This window comes from Pongo pygmaeus, chromosome 13 (genome assembly GCF_028885625.2).
Source record: "Pongo pygmaeus isolate AG05252 chromosome 13, NHGRI_mPonPyg2-v2.0_pri, whole genome shotgun sequence".
NCBI classification, from domain to species: Eukaryota; Metazoa; Chordata; class Mammalia; order Primates; family Hominidae; genus Pongo; species Pongo pygmaeus.
Window position 1 is genome coordinate 51141799 of NC_072386.2, and position 19691 is coordinate 51161489.

At 42.9% G+C, this 19691-nt stretch overlaps 1 protein-coding gene across 1 annotated transcript in view; it reads left to right on the plus strand.

Annotated features, from left to right (window-relative positions):
* GLDC (glycine decarboxylase) overlaps window positions 1-19691 on the plus strand; it is a 112351-nt gene that overhangs the window by 53360 nt on the left and 39300 nt on the right. Inside the window, exons 12-15 of the mRNA XM_054502414.2 lie at window positions 2173-2270; window positions 2765-2849; window positions 3025-3066; window positions 4185-4327. Of these exons, the coding sequence (XP_054358389.1) occupies window positions 2173-2270; window positions 2765-2849; window positions 3025-3066; window positions 4185-4327 (368 nt within the window). The remainder of the gene's footprint in view (window positions 1-2172; window positions 2271-2764; window positions 2850-3024; window positions 3067-4184; window positions 4328-19691) is intronic.

Consider the following 19691-nt stretch of genomic DNA (forward strand, 5'->3'; position numbering starts at 1 on the left):
CAGGTGCTATGCTAGGCCCTGAAGACACAGTGGTGCATTAGACATGCTTCTTGTCCTCATGGTGCTTACAGTTTATTAGGGATTCAGACAAACAAGCTTAAGATTAGAATCCAGGTGAGTGATGTGTGAAGATGTTCTGGGAGCTCACAGGATGAGCTCCTTACCAAGAAGATGAGCAGGAGTTATCTAGACCAAGATGGCACAATAGAGGGAAAGGAAGATGGGTCCGAGTGTTCTAGACACTGGAGAAAGCAGTCACAAAGGCTGGGAGAGGGAGTACATGAAAGCTATAAGCAGTTCAGTGTAATGAGTTGCTTTCTAAAATAATGAAGTAGTGGGGAAAAGCAAGAGAAAAGTTACCATTCCATGGGATGAGAGTGAAAGAGAGCAGACGGTAGCTACCTAGACCTGTGGCAAGGTGTTAATCACAACAGCCTACACTGCCTGGTGTGTATTAATCACTAAGTAAATATTTGTTAAATGGATAGATGAAAGGAAGTAGAAATGCCTTCCAGAGTACTGAGTGGTGCTGTCTTGCTTATCTGTGCCCTCTTTGAGAGAGGACTTCAAAGGGTTATACCAGATAACATTCATAAATGATCAAAGAAGCATCACAGTGTTCTCTTTTAAACCTCAATTAATAAACAGGACTGAGTTAGCTCCTTCTCTCTAGAACTCTGCACTAAATTTAATCACAGATATTTGGTTCATGCATTTGAGAAATGTTTCTGGAGCATCACTAAGGGGTCAAGAGGGCCATGATTTCAGTTCATTTGCATTGGAGTACCTGAGGCTAAGTAATTTATAAATAAAAGAGGTTTATTTGGCTCATGTTTCTGCAGGCTGTGCTGTGCAAGAAGCGTTTGCTTCTGGTGAGGGTTTCAGGAAGCTTCCTCTCATGAAGGAAGGGGAAGAGGAGCAGGCATCACATGGCGAAAGAAAAAGGAAGAGAGAGAGAGGAGGGAGGTGCCAGGCTCTTTTTAACAATCACTTCTCATCAGTTCTCATGGAAACTAGTAGAGTGAGAACTCACTCATTACTGTGAAGACAGCACCAAGCCCATCTTCAACATTGGGGATCACATTTCACCCTGAGATCTGGAGGGGACAAGTATTCAATCTGTATTAGTCATATTATTAGCCTGGCAAGGAATGAGGATCAAGCCATGTATTAATTATATATTCTGGATATTAAACCCTTATCAGATATATGACTTACATATATTTTCTTCCATTCTGTGGGTAGTCTCTTAACTTTCTTGATAATGTTCTTTGATGCACACACATTTCAAATTTTATAGAAATTCAATTTATCTAATTTTTTTGTATGTTTATTGTTTATTCCTTTGGTGTCACATTTAAGAAACCATTGCCAGATCCAAGGTCATGCAGATTAGCCCCTATATTTTCTTTTTTTTTTTTAAGATGGCGTCTTGCTCTGTCGCCCAGGGTGGCGTGCAGTGGCGTGATCTCAGCTCACTGCAAGCTCCACCTCCCGGGTTCACGCCATTCTCCTGCCTCAGCCTCCCAAGTAGCTGGGACTACAGGCGTCTGCCAACATGCCCGGCTAATTTTTTTGTATTTTTTAGTAGAGACGGGGTTTCACCATGTTAGCCAGGATGGTCTCGATCTCCTGACCTTGTGATCCACCCGCCTCGGCCTCCCAAAGTGCTGGGATTACAGGTGTGAGCCACCGCGCCTAGCCTATTTTCTTCTAAGCTTTAGTAGTTTTAGCTTTTAAATTTACATCTTTGGCCAGGCACAGTGGCCCATGACTGTAATCCCAGCACTTTGGGAAGCCAAGGCAGGCAGATTGCTTGAGCCCAGGAGTTTTTGACCAGCCTGGGCAGCATGGTGAAACCTCGTCTCTAGAAAAATACAAAAATCAGCCAGGTGTGGTGGCATGCACTTGTAGCCCCAGCTACTCAGGAGACTGAGGTAGGAGGATTGAGCCCAGTAGGGCCAAGGCTACAGTGAGTTGAGATCGTGCCACTGCACTCTAGCCTGGGTGCTAGAGAAAGACCCTGCCTCAAAAAATATTAAATAAATAAATTAGTAAAATTATATATTTGATCCATTTTGAGTGCTTTGTGGCCCAGCCCCCAGAAGCCTGGATTCCGCATGTGGCTCCAGGCACAGCTCTGGCCCTATCATCTCTGTGTTTCTCCTTCAGGAACTGGTTGCTGAAAGCATGGGAGAGGAGTGCAGAGGTATTCCAGGGTCTGTGTTCAAGAGGACCAGCCCGTTCCTCACCCATCAAGTGTTCAACAGGTTTGTGTGTCTTGTGTGGCTTCTGTGTTTTGTGCTTTGGTAATCAGCTAGGGAGCTGGGCAGAGTGCTGCTGCTGATTTCACCTGCTGTGGCCTGGTTATTGTGGCTCAGCTGTGGCTCACAAGTATCTCATCCTCATAAGGATCCTGTTCCTGACTTGGGAAAAGCACACTTTGTTTCCTGGTGGCTCTGCTCCCTTGGCACAGTCAGGAAGCAGGGGTGAATAATTGCCAGGCTGAAGTTCACTCCCAAGAGCCCTATATCCTCTTCTTCCCAACCTTCAACTCATACCCACAGTCAGCTTCTTGTCCAAGACATCCTCTGAGGTTTGTGGGGGTCTGTGCCCTTCTCTCTGAGTGTAGTTGACATATTGTCCATGGCCAAAATTGATCTGCATTTTGAAAGTAGATTTTGGTGTGTCTTATATTTCAGGAGGATGTGCATGGACTCATATCTACTTTTGGGGCCCCTAATTCTGTGTTTTGTGTTCACAGCTACCACTCTGAAACAAACATTGTCCGGTACATGAAGAAACTGGAAAATAAAGACATTTCCCTTGTTCACAGCATGATTCCACTGGTAGTTATTTGTGGCCTTTTTTCTCATTTCCAAGCTACCCCAATCCCACCTCTCTTGGTCCTACCTAATATGCTCCAAGAGCAACAAAGGGGTGGCCATGCTGGGAGGATGGAGGGTTGATTGATGGACTATAGAAAATCACTAATGTGATACATTTTGGATGTTCTTCTTAAAGGGATCCTGCACCATGAAACTGAACAGTTCATCTGAACTCGCAGTAAGTAGCTCACTTCTATAAGTGGATACTCAGCAAGGGGCAGTGTTCTAGCTTCCACCTAAGCCCAGAACTAGTGAAATCTACTGGGACTGTGATTCTGTGATTGAAGAACTATTTTAGTAATTCTTTACCTTGCTATTCACCAATCTTGGGAGTAACCCTGTATTTCTCACGACTTCATCATTTAAATGTATGGGTAAACTTATTGTTTTTTAATAAAATTAATTAAATGTATATGGTATTTATGCCTTTCTATCCTATCCCTCCCCCACCCCCACCCCCTTTTAAACCTGTCATATTAAAAGCTTTTTTAAAAAAAATTGTTTATAGTTCTAAATCTCAGGTAGAATTAAGAACCTTAAGCCTTCTTTCTAGAAATCCATTCCTGTATCAGAAACATAGGGATTCAAGTCAACGGAAGATTTGTGCAACTCACTGTTGTGGTTGGCAAGTATCTCTACTAGGCCAGGATCCATTTTAGTAAAGCTTTTTTTTTCTTTCTTTCATTTCTTCCATTTATTCTGATGTGACATATCATATCAGACAAAAGAAATCATTTTATATCATGATAAGAAGATTTCCCTCTCCATTTTTTTAAAAAATAGAGTCAAGGTCTTGCTATGTTTGCCAGTCTGATCTCAGACTCCTGGCCTCAAGCAGTCCTCCCACCTCAGCCTCCCAGAGTTCTGGAATTATAGGTGTGAACCACTGTACCTGGCCTTCCCATTTACTTTTGTGTTTGTTTCTTGTTCCACTTAGTGAAGAAAGAGAACAATATATTGCTATATAAGAGTTTATGCCAACCATACCTGAAGCAACTCATTGTGTTTCATGGAAAGAAATCTATTTTGGGGGCTTTTTTTCCCTGAAAAGTTAGCAAAACATTGTAATTTTGTATAAGTTCCCTTTTTGGACAACTATGTCCCACTTTTAAATGAAGACAGTAATGGTGCTTACCTTATAAGGTTGTGGTGGAACTTAAATAAATTAACATATGTATAGTGCTTAGAACAGTGCCTGGCACATAGCTTTTCTCATCATTATCATTATTATTAAAGTTATTATTGCTATTGCTATTATAATATGTATATATGCATTTTTGTTTTCTTTCTTTTCAGCCTATCACATGGAAAGAATTTGCAAACATCCACCCCTTTGTGCCTCTGGACCAAGCTCAAGGATATCAGCAGCTTTTCCGAGAGCTTGAGAAGGATTTGTGTGAACTCACAGGTTATGACCAGGTCTGTTTCCAGCCAAACAGGTAAGGGCATTTCTTTTCTTGTTGTTTCAGCAACCTATTGTACAGCATACACCATAAAACTTAAAGGCTTAGAACAACAACTTGTTATTTGTGTTATTCTGTGACTTGCTAGGCAGTTCCACTCCACTGGGGAGAGCATGGCTAGAAGGTGCATCGTGTTCTCCCTCACATAGCTGGTGAGGAGCTGTGGGCTGGGAGTGCATTTGAGGATGTTCACTAGGGCCATAGTTTTTCTCCATATGGGGCTTTCCTTGTAGTTCCTTGAGCTTCCTTGTTCCTTACAGCACAATGTCAGGGTTCAGAATGCGCGTTCCCAGATGAAGCATGCAGAAGCTGCAAATCTCTAATGGCCCAACCTCCTAAGTTACACTGCATCCCTTCCAGATTAGTCTATCTATTAAAGCAAGTCACAAGGCGAGCCCAGATTGAATCGGGGAGGGGACAACACCTTGGTGTGAATGTTGGGAGATGTGGTTCATTGCGGGCTGTCTTTGGAAGCTAGCTTACTACACCTGTCAGTGACACAGCATAAGAAGAAGGATCAAGCACACATGCTGAATTCCAACAAGTGTCTCAGTTTAGCAGGGCCAGGAGAACCTGGATCCTGCTTTGGTAATGTCACTAACTTTGAAAGGTCCCTTCTCCTCTTCTAGCCTCAATTTCTTTGTAAAGGAAAAACCTTGAAGAAGAACAGTGATTTTCAAAAGCAACAGTCTCCAGCAAAATCTCCTGGGCACTTGTTAAAAATAAAATTCCAGGCCCTACTCCAGACGTACTGATCATAACCTCCAGGGGTTGAGACTAAGTCTCTTTATTTTTATTTTCAAATTTATTTTTATTTTTATTTATTTATTTATTTTTTGAGATGGAGTTTTGCTCTTGTTGCCCAGGCTGGAGTGCAATGGCGTGATCTCGGCTCACCGCAACCTCCGCCTCCCACGTTCAAGAGATTCTCCTGCCTCAGCCTCCCGAGTAGCTGGGATTACAGGCATGTGCCACCACACCCAGCTAATTTTGCATTTTTAGTAGAGATGGGGTTTCTCCATGTTGGTCAGGCTGGTCTCTAATTCCTGACCTCAGATGATCCGCCTGGCTCGGCCTCCCAAAGTGCTGGGATTACAGGTGTGAGCCACCACGCCCGGCCTAGAATCTTTATTTTTAAGACAAAACCAAGTGATTCTAATACACAGTCAATTTGGAATCCCCTGGATTTGTGGTCTCTCTGCCTTCATGATGATAGATGACAGATGGACAGATGATAGATAGGTAGATAGATACATAGATACATAGATAGATGAATGATAGATGGGAAGGAATCATGTTATCAGTGTGTGAGTTTACATTTTAGAATATCTTTAGAAAATGAGTTATGGTATCTGCCCCTAGGTTCCCCACCTCCTACTACTCAAAGTATAGTTCTCTACCAGCAGCCTCAGAGTTGACCCCTCTGGGAGCTGGTTAGTAATGCAAAATTTCTGTTTCAAGATGCCCTACCTTCTGTTTTGTAACATAGACTACACAGTAAAGCCATTTACTTTGTAAAAACAATACACCCTATAAAATACAATCCCTTTGGGAAGAGGGTATGTGGCAATGAAAGGACACAGTGCTCTCAATTGTGTCTTAAAGTCTCACTTCATAAATAGGTAGGAGCTGATAGCATGAAAGTCAAGCTTTAGTGTACCTTCGTTAGAACTTCAATTACTCATTTTTGTTTTGTTTTAAGAGACAAACCTCAGTGAATTCTTAACCTTGAGTCGATGATAGTTATTAAATGTTGAAAATTAAGAAATTTCGCCCTCTAGTGACGAATATAATCACATCTTCACTGTCATATTGGAAAGTGATTTTTCAAGACTATTTTAATTGTGGTTATTAGCTCTTGCAGTAAATTGTGATCCCAGCCGGGATCCCAGAAGACTGACCTAAGAATCAGGAAATTTGTCTTCTTAAAGCAGTGGTTTACAACCTTGGCTAGGAATTAGATCCCATGGTGACTTTATAACATTCTTGACGCCCACATCACAATCCCAGATTGAATCATAATCTCAATGGAGAATGACTGGGGTGAGGGAAGGGACCCAGGTGTGAGTATTTCTTTAAAGTTCCCTACATGATTCCAACTTGCAGCCAAGGTTGAGAACCAGCGTCTTAGACATTTCTCCGCTGCTTTTCCCTACATACCTGGTGTTCTTTCTTTTTCCTAATTTTTCTCATTCATATGATGGACAGTGAGACACCACACCCTATCCCAATCTTGCAGAGGGTAAGAGATCTTCATCATGATGTCATTCCTGGCAATGATATCTTCTCCAGTTCCTGAGATTCCCAGCTATACCATCCATTTCCAAGAGCTGATTTGAGCATGGCAGCGGCTTTGCACAATGTTTAGGCTTAGATAAAGGAATGAAGGATGTTTCTGGTCATGAGCAGAAGCTGCTGTGACAGATGGGAAAATGCCTTATTCTTTGTTGAGAAAGTACAAGGGCCATGCTTCTGGTGAGTAAAGCAATTTGATGTCTTAATTCGCAGAAAAAAGGAAGGGATACACCACGTATTCCATATATAAGTGATTTTTTTAACCTTGTTTCAATCCTATTTTGGCTTATTTGTGCTAATCTCTGCACAAGTGGATGACAAATTCCTTGTCTTATAATTATTCTGTGTCTACAACAGGGCTTACATATTGGCTAATTTGTCATGATTTACTGCTGGCTAGAGTCCAGTGAGATCTAGGGGACCTATATGCACTTCACGTTTTTTGTAAGAAGAAACAGGTTTCTTGACTACTCTGCACAGTGGGAGAATTTTGAATACCATGTCAGCCACTGATGTTGTACTCAAAATAGCAGGTGCAGTCACAGGTGTCATCAAGGAACCATTTCCTGGTCATTTCATTTATACCTGACTAATTAGAGTCAGTCAGTGTGTCTGTAGAGTTCTGTAGTCACAAAAAGTTTTGGATCTGAATGTTTCCTTTCCCTTTCATTATTGTATGATATTTCAGATATAACCATGACATAATTTTTAGGAAGTAGCCTTAGTAGTATTTCACAACTCTGAAGTATTTTTTATTGTGAAAATATACATAACACAAAATTTACTCTTTTAAGTATTTTTAAGTGTACAGTTCAGAGGCATTAAGTATATTCACACTATTGTACAGCCATCACCATTATCCATCTGAGAGCTTTTTGATTTTCTCAAATTCAAGCTCAGGACCTGTTAAACAGTAACTCTTCATTTCCTCTTTCCCCTTTTCCCTGGCCCCTGGCGGCCTCCGTTCTACTTTCTGGCTCCATGAATTTGACTACTTTAGGAACCTCATATAAGTGGATCATACAATATTTGTCCTTTTGTGTCTGGCTTATTTCACTTAGCATAATGTCTTCAAGGTTCATCAATGTTGTGGCATGTGTCAGAATTTACTTCCTTTTTTCTTTTTTTTCAGACAGGGTCTCATTCTTTTGCCTAGGCTGGAGTGCAGTAGCAGGATCTTGGCTCACTGCAACCTTGGCCTCCCAGGCTCAAGTGATCTTCCTGCTTCAGCCTCCCGCTTAGCTGGGACTGCTGGCACGCACCACTATGCCTGGCGATTTTTAAAAGTTTTTGTAGAGACAGGAGTCTCGCTACGTTGCCCAGGCTGGTCTGGAAATCCTGACCTGAAGTGATCCTCCTGCCTTGGCCTCCCAAAGTCCTGGGATTACAAGCATGATCTCCCGCACCTGGCCTACTTCCTTTTAAGGCAGAATATTTCATTGCATATATATAGCACGTTTTGTTTATCCATTTATCAATCGAGGGACATTTGAGTTGTTCCGTCCTTTCAGCTATAGTGAATAATGCCACTTTACATTGATGTACAAGTATCTAGTTGAGTCCCTGCTTTCAGTTTTTATTTTGGTATATATTCAGAAGTGGAGTTGTTGGATATAGGGTAATTTTATGTTTAATTTTTTGAGGAATTGCCATACTGTCTTCTGCAGGGGTTGCACCATTTAACATTCCCACCAGCAGTACACAAAGGTTCTGATTTCTGCACATCCCCCACCAACATTTGTTATTTTCTGTTTCCTGAAGTAATAGCAATTCTGATAGATGTGAAGTGGTATCTCACTGTGGTTTTGATGGACATTTCCCCAATGATTAGCAATGTTGAGCATCTTTTCATATGCTTACCATGCATTTGTACATCTTCTCTGGAGAAACGTGTATTCAAGTCCTTTGCCCATCTTTTAATTGGGTTTCTTGGGAGATTCGTTGTTGAGTAATAGCAGTTCTTTTTGAAACGGGGTCTCACTCTGTCACCCAGGCTGGAGTGTAGAGACGCGATATCGGCTCGCTGCAACCACCACCTCCCGGGTTCACACCATTCTCCTGCCTCAGCCTCCGGAGTACCTGGGACTACAGGCGCCCACCACCACACCCGGCTAATTTTTTGTATTTTCAATAGAGACAGGGTTTCACCGTGTTAGCCAGGATGGTTTCCATCTCCTGACCTCGTGATCCACCCTCCTCGGCTTCCCAAAGTGCTGGGATTACAGGCGTGAGCCACCGCGCCTGGCCCAGCAGTTCTTTATATCTTCTTCTTTTTTTTTTTTTTGAGATGGAGCCCTGCTCTGTTGCCAGGCTGGAGCGCAGTGGCGCCATCTCGGCTCACTGCAGCCTCCACCTCCCAGGTTCAAGTAATTCTCATGCCTCAGCCTCCCGAGTAGCTGGGATTACAGGTGCCTGCCCCCGTGGCCAGCGAATTTTTTTGTATTTTTAGTAGAGACAGGATTTCGCCATGTTGGCCATGCTGGTCTCAAACTCCCGACCTCAGGTGATCCGCCCACCTTGGCCTTCCAAAGTACTGGGATTACAGGCGTGATACACCATGCCCGGCTTTTTTTTTTTTTTTTTTTGAGACGAAGTCTTGCTCTGTCGCCCAGGTTGGAGTGCAGTGGAGTGATCTTGGTTTACGGCAACCTTTGCCTCCCAGGTTCAAGCAATTCTCCTGCCTCAGCCTCCCAAGTAGCTGGGATTACAGGTGCCCGCTACTACACCTGACTAGTTTTTGTATTTTTAGTAAAGATGGGGTTTCACTATGTTGGCCAGGCTGGTCTCAAACCCCTGATCTCAGGTGATTCTCTTGCCTCAGCCTCCCAAAGTGCTGGGATTACAGGCGTGAACACCATGCCCAGCCTATATATTCTTAATTCCTTATCAGATATATGATTTGCAAACATTACCTATCATCCCATGAATTTCCTTTTCACTGTTTACAGTGTTTTTTGATGCACAAAGGCAACTCTAAAAATACAATAAACATAAAGGATTTGCACCTTATCTAGCATAATGTCTGTGGCCTTCTCTGGTAAATATTATCTTTTAGTCAACCTGGATAGTCTAACCTTTACCCACTCTTAGTCCATTTTTATTTACATTAACTTTTTCATTCCTACTATTCATGATCTACCATGGTGCAATTTAGATTTATATTCTGTATTATCTGCCTTGACCTGACCCATGAGAGAGACATAGACCCTGACTGGAGAGGAGGGCTTTGCACTGGAAATGCTATGTTATTGACCCAGATACAAGTTGGCCCTGAATGCTGGTAACTGTCTGTCAGAGACGCCACTATGCTTCTGGTATGCTTGTGTCTTATTTGGGGTTTCCCAAAATCAGACCCTGAAACAGGGACTTCAGTACAAGAAGTTTATGTGGTTGCTGATCCCGGAAAGCACAGTGGAGAAGTACAGAGGTGAGACAGGGAAGAGAGGAAAGCTGGAAAAGGTTGTATTAGTGACCAGGTTATCACCATCACTGTATGGGGTTCTAGAGCTCAGTCCCATTGGGGGCACTGTGGGATACTGGATGGAACATGCCTCCGATTTGTCCCAGTGAAGAGCTGAGGAAGCCAGAGTATTTACCAACTGCTCCTTCATTGCCTGGGAAGGACTGAGAAGCTGGAGTTAGCAACACTTGTTCTTCATTTGTTGAGGGCTTCACCCTGGGGGCCTTAACCCCTCAATACTTGAGGCTTGGTAGTTATGGGCTGTCTTTCAACCAAGAACGTGCCTGGCAAAGAACATCCTCAGGTGGAGAGACACAGATGCTTGAGTTCAGATACGGTCATTTCATATCGGAGCTGTCCACAGAAGCTGGAAGTGAGCTTCAGGATGAAACAAAGACCTGTGAGCAGGACAATGATCCTGTCTGCTACAGGTTGCCTATAGTAGGCATGGCCTTTGGCAAACGGATAATAAGTATTATATAACTAGATTAAGGAAGAAGAAGAGATGCCAGCGCCTTTCAGGGGAAGATGGCAGCCTGAATGGGTCCTGAATGGAGAAGTGGACTGATAGGCAGGTAGGATCAGGAAGTGTTATTGAGCAAATGGGCTTGCTGCCTGATGTGCACAGAAGCCGATAACTATGGCACCAGCTTTTGAGAAAAGAAGGGCTTTATTTATTGCAAAACCAGCCCGCAAGGAGACAAGAGTCAGCTGAAATTTCTCTCCCTGATTTGGGGTCTGGGGCAAGTTTTAAGGGATCAGAAGGCAGGGGAAGGGATTTGGGAATGCTGGCTTGGCAAGGTCTAATTAGAGGGCTTCAGATTTGACACCTTACGGTAAGGTATGCTGAGCCCTACATCTTCCAGATCAGTAGACCCCTCACTTCTGAAGGAGTTCTGGCATGCAGGGTCTGGTTCTCTTCCAGTCTTGTTGGTTCTGAGGGGAGGAATCCCTGGTTCTGGGTGTTGTTAGAAGTCAAAGCTTTTTCTATTGCCCATGCCCAGGCTACATGACTTGCAACTGTGGACTCTGTTATAAGGTAACTCAACATTTTGTTATCAACAGAACAGGCCCAGTGTGGGCTGGTCCTGCAATTATAGAAGCAGAGAGCCTGCAGGAGTCAAGGAGCCCTAGGGTGAGGGTAAGAATTCTTTGGGGCCTGAAGAGAACTTGGCTTATGGAGATCCACAAACCCTGAGACGAAAGGCAGTTGTCTGAAGGAATGTTCCTGGGTTGAAGGTCTCTCTGGCCCTCAGGGTGCTTCAGGGGAAATGAAGAGTGGGGCCAGGTCTTCTGTAGTTCTGAGACTGTGTGGATTCTAGCCTTTGTAGGTGAGGAGATTCTCCCAGTGATGCTCCCACTGCTCCCAACAGAGGACTGACAGCTTGCAGACTGGTTCTGCTGCTGAAGATGTTCCAACAAGCTGAACTCAGCCCTAAGGGTGAATGGAGCCATAGCCAGCAAAGGGAAAATAGCTGCGCACCTCACTGGACCCAGCAACAGAGAGGAAGCACAGGGAGAGTGCTCAGAGCAGGTTGCCCGGGCAGCCAGCATTATTATAGGCACTGGTGTGAGGCAAAGTCAACTAGTTATAGCAATACAACTTTGATCTCAGAGCTGGCTGACATTCAGTATTAAGTAAAAAGGACATTCTGGAACTAAAACTATGAGTTTTAATTTTAAACAATCAGGACTGGGCACGGTGGCTCACAATCCCAGCATTTTGGGAGGCTGAGATAGGAGGATCACATAAGGCCAGGAGTTTGAGACCAGCCTGGATGACATAGTAAGACCCCATCTACAAAAAAATAATAAAATTATCAAATAAATAATCAGGATGGGATACTCTTGAAAACAAAATTAGTGACTTGGAAAGTTACTTGGAGGAAATATTCCAAAACAAAAACCCAAAATACACAGATTAAGGCTGTGAGGGAGAAGTTAAGAAACTCAGAAGACAGATTCAGAAGACTCAGCATTTGGGGATGATAACATGGAAGAGTTAATTAATATTCATCTGAGGAAGTGAGAAAAAAATCATATAACCAAAATAATGGTAAAAAATGAAATGATTAAAGATGAAAGCTAGAATGAATGACCTAGAAGATAAAATAGTCACAAGGATTAATAAATACAAAAACTGATTATTTGAAAGATCCAGTGAAATCAGTTAACTCTTTTCTTGCCTAAGGAAAAAAATATATATACAAATAAGAAATGAGAAAGAACATACCCAGATATAGATAAGATCAAAAGAATTATAAAGGAATAGTATATGCTACCCTGTGTCAACAAATTTAAAAACATAGAGAAATAAATGATTTCTAAACAAACATTTAGGAACATAAGGGCATGTTGAAAACAGATTAACAGAGGCTGATCACATGGAGTGAAACTAGAAATAACAGAAAGATGAGCAAAATTCACAAATATGTGGAAATTAAATAACACCCTTATAAATAACCAGTGGAACAAAGAGGAATCACAAGGAAAACTAGAAAGTACTTTGAAGCCAGGTGCAGTAGCTCATGCTTGTAATTGCAGCACTTTGGGAGGCTGAGGCAGGAGGATGACTTGAGCCCAGGAGTTCAAGACTAACCAGGGCAACATAGCAAGACCTCATCTCTCCAAAAAAATTAGCCTAGCATGGTGGCAAGCACCTGTGGTCCCAGCTACTCTGGGGGCTGAGGTGGGAGGATCACTTGAGTCCAGGAGGTTGAGGCTGCAGTGAGCCATGATCACGCCACTGCACTCCAGCCTAGACAACAGAGTGAGACTCTGTTTCTAAGAGAAGTAAAAAAAGAGAGGAAGTACTTTCCAACGAATTAAAATGAAGATACAGCATATCAAACATAATGGGCTGTAGCTAAAACAGTGCTAACAGGAAAGTTTATAGCTATAAATAACTACATTAAAAAAGAAGAAAGAGCTGGGTGCCATGGTACATGCCTGTAATCCCAACACTTTGGGAATCTGAGGTGGGAGGATCACTTGAGCCCAGGAGTTCAAGATCAGCCTCAGCAACATAGTGGGACCCTGTTTCTACAAATTAAAAAATTAGCCAGGCGTGGTGGCATGCATCTGTGGTCCCAGTTACGTGGGAGGATCACTTACACCCAGAGGTCTAGGCTGCAGTGAGCCATGTTCACACCATTGCACCCCAGCCTGTGACACAGCAAGATCCTGTCTCGAAAAAAAAAGAAGCCTGGACCAGATAGTGAGACTTAGTCTCTACAAAAAATTTAAAAAGTAGCTGGGCACAGTGATGTGTTTCTGTAGTCCCAGCTACTCGAGAGGCCGAGGCCAGAGGATTGCTTGAGCCCAGGAGGTTGAGGCTGCAGTGAACTGTGATGGTGCCACTGCACTCCAGCCTGGTTGACCCTGTTTTGAAAAAAGAAGAAAGATCTTAAACCAACCTAATCTTCCACCCTAAAACAACAGAGAAAGAAGTAAATTAAGCTCAAAGCAAGCAGAAGGGAGGAAAGAATCAGGAGTCGAGCAAAAAAAAAATCAATAACGTAGAGATGGGGAGCAGGAGAGGAGGGGAATTATAGGAAAATAAAATATAGTGAAATAAAATAAAATTTAGAACAACATATGTTAGCTGCGTAAAACTGCATGTGTGTGTGCACAGGGGCATAGGTGGAAAGATGTATGAAAGGATGGGACTCAAACAGTTGTCTCTAGGTGGTAGAATATCAGGTGATTTTACTTTTTGTCCTTATGTTTTTAGATTATTTAAAATTTTTAAAGCCTTGATCATATGTTATTTAGTCAATTCAGAAAAGAGATATTTTTACGGTGGAGAACATGCGTATTGTGAAACAACTAAATGCATAGTAAGTTGGTTACAGGCTCATTTGCACCTGGTTCTCCTGATCTCAGAGAGTTTCTCCATCAGCTGATGGATATGGGATAAAGTTGGCTTTGAAGCTTGCCCTGGGGCTGGAGGCAAAACATACCACCTCCAACTGCCTTAGCAGCACCTCCATACTAATAAATACAGTGAGGAAGTCTCCCAAGGCTCCCAGTTCAAACTCTGCAGAATAGGATAATATTTAACATCAAGTGGACTCAGAATACAACTCTCTGGTTCTCAAATGACCAAGTAGCAGAATGAAATGTAACTTTCAGGCCTGCATCTGGATTTCTCTGCGTGTGGCCCTGCTGGCTCAGCCTCATCCTTACTGCTGCGCCTTTCCACGCTGTCTTCTCATCCAGGGCATTTCTGTGTTATGCGCACAGAAGGCTTTTGTTCTTTCTGCAGTCATTCCCTGCCCACATATATGCTGCAGCAGGGACCTTTCTCTTCAGTGAATTTTCTAAGAGGGAATTCATCAGCTCAAGGGAAAGGTTAAGATCTAGAAAATGTGAGGTTTTTGAAGGCTCTGTTATGTGGCTTCCTACCAAGTCATGTTGTAGGTTTCTCTCCTAGCAACAGAAAAGTGAATGAGATTTAATTCAGGAACAGTCAATGTGGATCATAAAAACGTTTTATAAGTCCTATAGATAGAATGTTTGCATTCCTTCAAAATTCACCTATTGAAATCCTAACTCCAGGCCAGACGCGGTGGCTTATGCCTGTAATCCCAGCACTTTGGGAGGCTGAGGCAGGCGGATCACCTGAGGTCAGGAGTTTGAGACCAGCCTGGCCAACGTAGTGAAACTCCATCTCTGCTGCAAATACAAAAATTAGCCAGGTGTGGTGGCAGGCGCCTGTAATCCCAGCTACTCAGGAGGCTGAGGCAGGAGAATTGCTTGAATCTGGGAGGCAGAGGTTGCAGTGAGCCAAGATCACATCACTGCACCCCAGCCTGGGCAACAAGGGCGAAACCACATCTCAAAAAAAAAAAACAATAAGAAAAAAATAAATTCTAACTCCAAGGTGACGGCATTAGGAGGTGGGAGCTTTGGCAGGTAATTAGGTCATGAGGGTTGTACGCTCCTGAATGGGATTAGTGCCATTATTTTAAGAAAGACCCCAGACAGCTCCTTACCCCTTCCACCATGTGAGGACACAGCGAGACCACAGCCGTCTCTGAACCAGGAAGTGCGCCGTCACTAGACACTAAGTCCGCTGGCTTCTAGGATCTTGGACATCTCAGCCTCTAGAACAATGAGAAATAGCTTTCTGTTGTTTATAAGCCACCTAGTTTTTGGCATTTTGTTATAGCACCTGGATGGATTAAGACAATAACCATAAATTTTGTCAAGATAACTTTGCTTGATGTAGCCAAGCCTTCACTGGTCTTCCTAGTTCCTTAGGACATTTTGATCCCAAGGGTGTTTGAAGGGCCTGAAAGAAAAAATGTCGAGAAGCTTATCCATATTTTCTCCTATTTATTTGTTCAACCCATAAACCCCGGGGAGGGTTTCCAGCTTGGTGTAGAAAACAGCCAAATAATATTTAATTACCTTTTCATTTCCCACTGAGCCCAGCGGGGCTTGCTTCAGCTTTTTCTCCATAACACTTTGCCACTCTTAAAATCATTCAGCAGCTCATAAGTACATTCTAGGAATTGCTCGTTTAGAATTATGATGTGATGTTTAAGGCAGACAGAAAGAGTAATTAACACCTCCCATGGATATGTAAAGTGAAAGACAAGTTGGAATTATTATTAGCTCACTTGGCTTAAAAAATTGAGGAAGTTGTTTTTGTCCTTAAAAACTGCAAACTGTGATTGTTAATGTAGATAGAGCTGGCCATTGCTTTTCCCAGAATCTCCTTCATGGGAAGATTCTTAAATCGAGGTGTGAACAGGGCTCTCAATGGCTGTCAGAATTAATTGTGCATGAGAATCACCTGGAGGGCTTGTGCAATTACTAAGCCTCACCCTACAGAGTTTCTGATTCAGTAAGTCTGGAGTAGGGCCCCAGAATTGGCATTTTTAACAAATTCCCAGGTGACGCTGAGGCAGCTCATTTGGCCACCAGCCTGTGAAAACCACTAGGTTTACCAGAGGTTCTTGGACTTGGCTGCATGTTAGATTTACCTGGGGAGACTTTGAAGAACACAGATGTCCTACCTACTGCACAAACCAGTTCCATCAGAATCTTCGCTGGGGGTGGAGCCCATATGGGAGAGTTTTGGGGGTTTTTTTTGCTTCTTTTGAGATGGAGTCTCACTCTGTCACCCAGGCTGGAGTGCAGTGGCATGATCTCGGCTCACTGCAATCTCTGACTCCCGGATTCAAGCAATTTTCCTGCCTCAGCCTCCCAAGTAGTTAACCGACACTACAGGTGCCTGCCACCACTCCTGGTTAAGAAGTTTTTTGCTTAAAAACTCTCTAATTATAATGTGCATCACTGGGTTGGAGAGCAATTTGGCCTGGAGGAACACCAAAGAGAGAGGTTTAGCAAGATGGATGTGGCTATCAAGCGCATATCACAAATAATTTAGTGCAGGGAGGGTCAAAAGCCCGCTATTTGCCCTCTCCCTCCCCTCCCTTCCTGAGCTCATGGTTGACGTCATTGATCATTTCTGGTAAGTTTTCCACTGAGCCTAGTGCAGCTTGAGAAACAGAATGCTCTGGGGGCCAAATATAAGAGACCTGTAAGCCCTCTCTGATTTCCCAAAGAAACACTCAGAATGCCAGGAAGAAGAGAAAGCAGGGTGAGGGATGAGGAGAGCCGTCTTTGGGGAAATATAAAGCAGTGAGAAGGAGCTCCTGTCTCCCAGTTTCCTTAACTCTCAAGAGTATATTTTGATTTTTGAAGTTTGTTAGACTTTAGGGCAGTGGTTCTAACATTGGACTGCACCCCAGAATTTCTGATTCAGTATTCCTGGAGTGGAGCCTATGAATTTGCATTTCTTCTTCTTTTTTTTTCTTTTCTTTGGTTTTTTTTTTTGAGATGGAGTCTTGCTGTGTTGCCCAGGCTGGAGTGCCGTGGCATAATCTCAGCTCACTACAACCTCCACTTCCCAGGTTCAAGCCATCCTTCTGCCTCGGCCTCCCAAGTAGCTGGAATTACAGGCGCCCGCCACCATGCCCAGCTAATTTTTGAATTTTAGTAGAGATGGGGTTTCACTATGTTGGCCAGGCTGGTCTTGAACTCCTGACCTCAGGTGATCTGCCTCCCAAAGTGCTGGCCTGAATTTGCATTTCTAACAAGTTCCCAGGTGACGTTGATGCTCTCTGTCATCTGGGAACTAGACTGAGCGTGAGAACCACTGCTCTGAGGCGCTCTTCTGATACCAGCTGATTTATCTATGTTTTTTGACTAGATAGCAAAGGTTAATTATGGAACTAAACTTATGTCAAATTAATACAGGTTGGTAAGAACATTACAGAATGACGTGTCGAGGGGTTTTGATTTTAAACCTGTAGAGATAGAGACCTGGGTAACGTTAGGGTACTTGAGACATGCAATACATGGAGTTTCACTGGTTAAAATCATACCGTTTGCAAGGTATTTGTACTGTTAAATTGTTAGTCACCTGTTTTTTCCACCCAGAAGATAGGAATCTGCACCCATTTTCCCCTTATTTTCTTGAGAGTGGTCCTCTGAAGGTGCCATGAACTGAAGTGGGTCATTTCGACAGTGGTTGTTAGGATCATTTTACTGCCATCATTTTCACTGTATCAGTTTCTTAGCTGATGTTTCACTTGCATCATTTTTGTTTCTCAAAGTAAAGGAGAGTTTGGATGAGGGGAGTCTGACATCAAAGATGTCCAACACCAAACCCTTAGGTATCACAAGCAACTGTGAAACATTTCCTTCTCGGCGGGGGTGACACTGGGCAGGATGGATGGGAGTTGCTTTTTTCTTCTTCTTCTTTTGCTTTATAACCCTTCTGCACTGATGATGGATCTTTTTTTTTTTAAACCACATAAATGTATTCTTTTATTTATTTTTTAAGATAGAGTATTGCTCTGTTGCCCAGGCTGGAGTACAGTGGCACGATCTCAGCTCACTGCAACATCTGCCTGCCGGGCTCAAGCGATTCTTGTGTCTCAGCTTCCCGAGTAGCTGGGATTACAGGTGTGTGCCACCACACCCGGCTAATTTTTGTATTTTTATTAGAGACAGGGTTTCTCCATGTTGGCCAGGCTGATCTTGAACTCCTGACCTCAGATGATCCACCTGCCTCCACCTGCCTCAGCCTCCCAGAGTGCTGGGATTACAGCGATTCTTGTGTCTCAGCCTCCCGAGTAGCTGGGATTACAGGCATGAGCCACCATGCCCGGCCCACATAAATGTATTCTATTATAAAAATTTTAAGTTCACCTGTGAAATAGGTAACATTATGTGCATGTGACAGATGAGATCCAGAGGAATAATTTGCTTGGAGACAGACAGCTTTGAAAAGGGCAGGAAATAAAAAAATAACGTTGATATTAGAGGCGAGAGAAACTCCTGGTGGCTGCGGGAAATATGTGTTTGTGAGATCTGCCTGGGAATGAGTGACTTTAACATGATCTTGTTGTAGGAAACATTTAACAATATGTGCCACCTAAGGGCTCCTGTTTGCAAACAAGAGAAAATGGCTTGTGTTAACTTCAGCAGAAAAATAATTTACAGGGAAGTTATTGGGCAGTTCACAGAGTTGATGGAAAAGCTGGAGAATTAGACTTCAGCAGTGAGCAAGACCCAAGAAAGGCTGGCAGCAGAGAAGAAAATGGAGTCTCACCATGGGAAGAGTCACCATCCTCACTGTGGAAAATATTTAACTTTCCCATTCCTTCGGTCCGTCCATCCAGATTCATAATGTCCTGGCTGGAGTATTGCACAGGCTGTTTCACACCTCCATGTCTTATTAGTGTTTGGTGACTGGGAATGTCTAATTCTTTTTGCTTTCATAGGGGAGTGTGGGACCCTGTCTCTCCCATATAGACTCACACAAAAGAGGGAATTCCCCCAGATAATAAAGCCAATGAAAGGCTCTGCATTCCCATACACACCTCTAAACTCAGCACCAATGAAAACCCAGTGGATTTTCAATATCCTAATGTAACCCTCCTTAGTACTTCTAAGCACATTGACAGCATGTCCACATGTCATCCTCCCAGCATCATTTTCTGAATTGCATTTGCCCTTACTGTTCGTCGGCTATGGTAGTTTGCAGATACTTTCTCCCGTTCTGTAGCTTGTCCTTGTATCCCTAATGGGAACAAAAGTTTTTTAATTATGACGGACTTCAATTTATCAATTTTTTTCTTTTATGAATTGTGCTTTGGGTTTCAAATCTACCCTAGATCCCAACAATTTTTATTCTGTTTTTTGTTTTTCCCAGAAATTTCATAGTTTTATGTTTTACATTTAAGTGCATGATCCATTTACAGGTGATTTTTATATAAGCTGTGAGACTTAGATTGTGCCTATGGATGTCTAAGTGTTTCAGTTCCATTTATTGAAAAGGCGATCTTTCCTCCATTGAATTGCTTTTGCAACTTTGTCAAAAATAGTTGGGTATATTTGTGTGGATCTATTTCTGGATTCTATATTCTATTCCATTGATCTATGTGTGATCTGTGTGTACATAGGCTTGATTATTGTAGCTATATGTGATAGTCGCCACTTATTTGCAGTTTCAGTTACCCATGGTCAATTGGCTCAAAAATATTAAATGGAAAATTCGAGAAA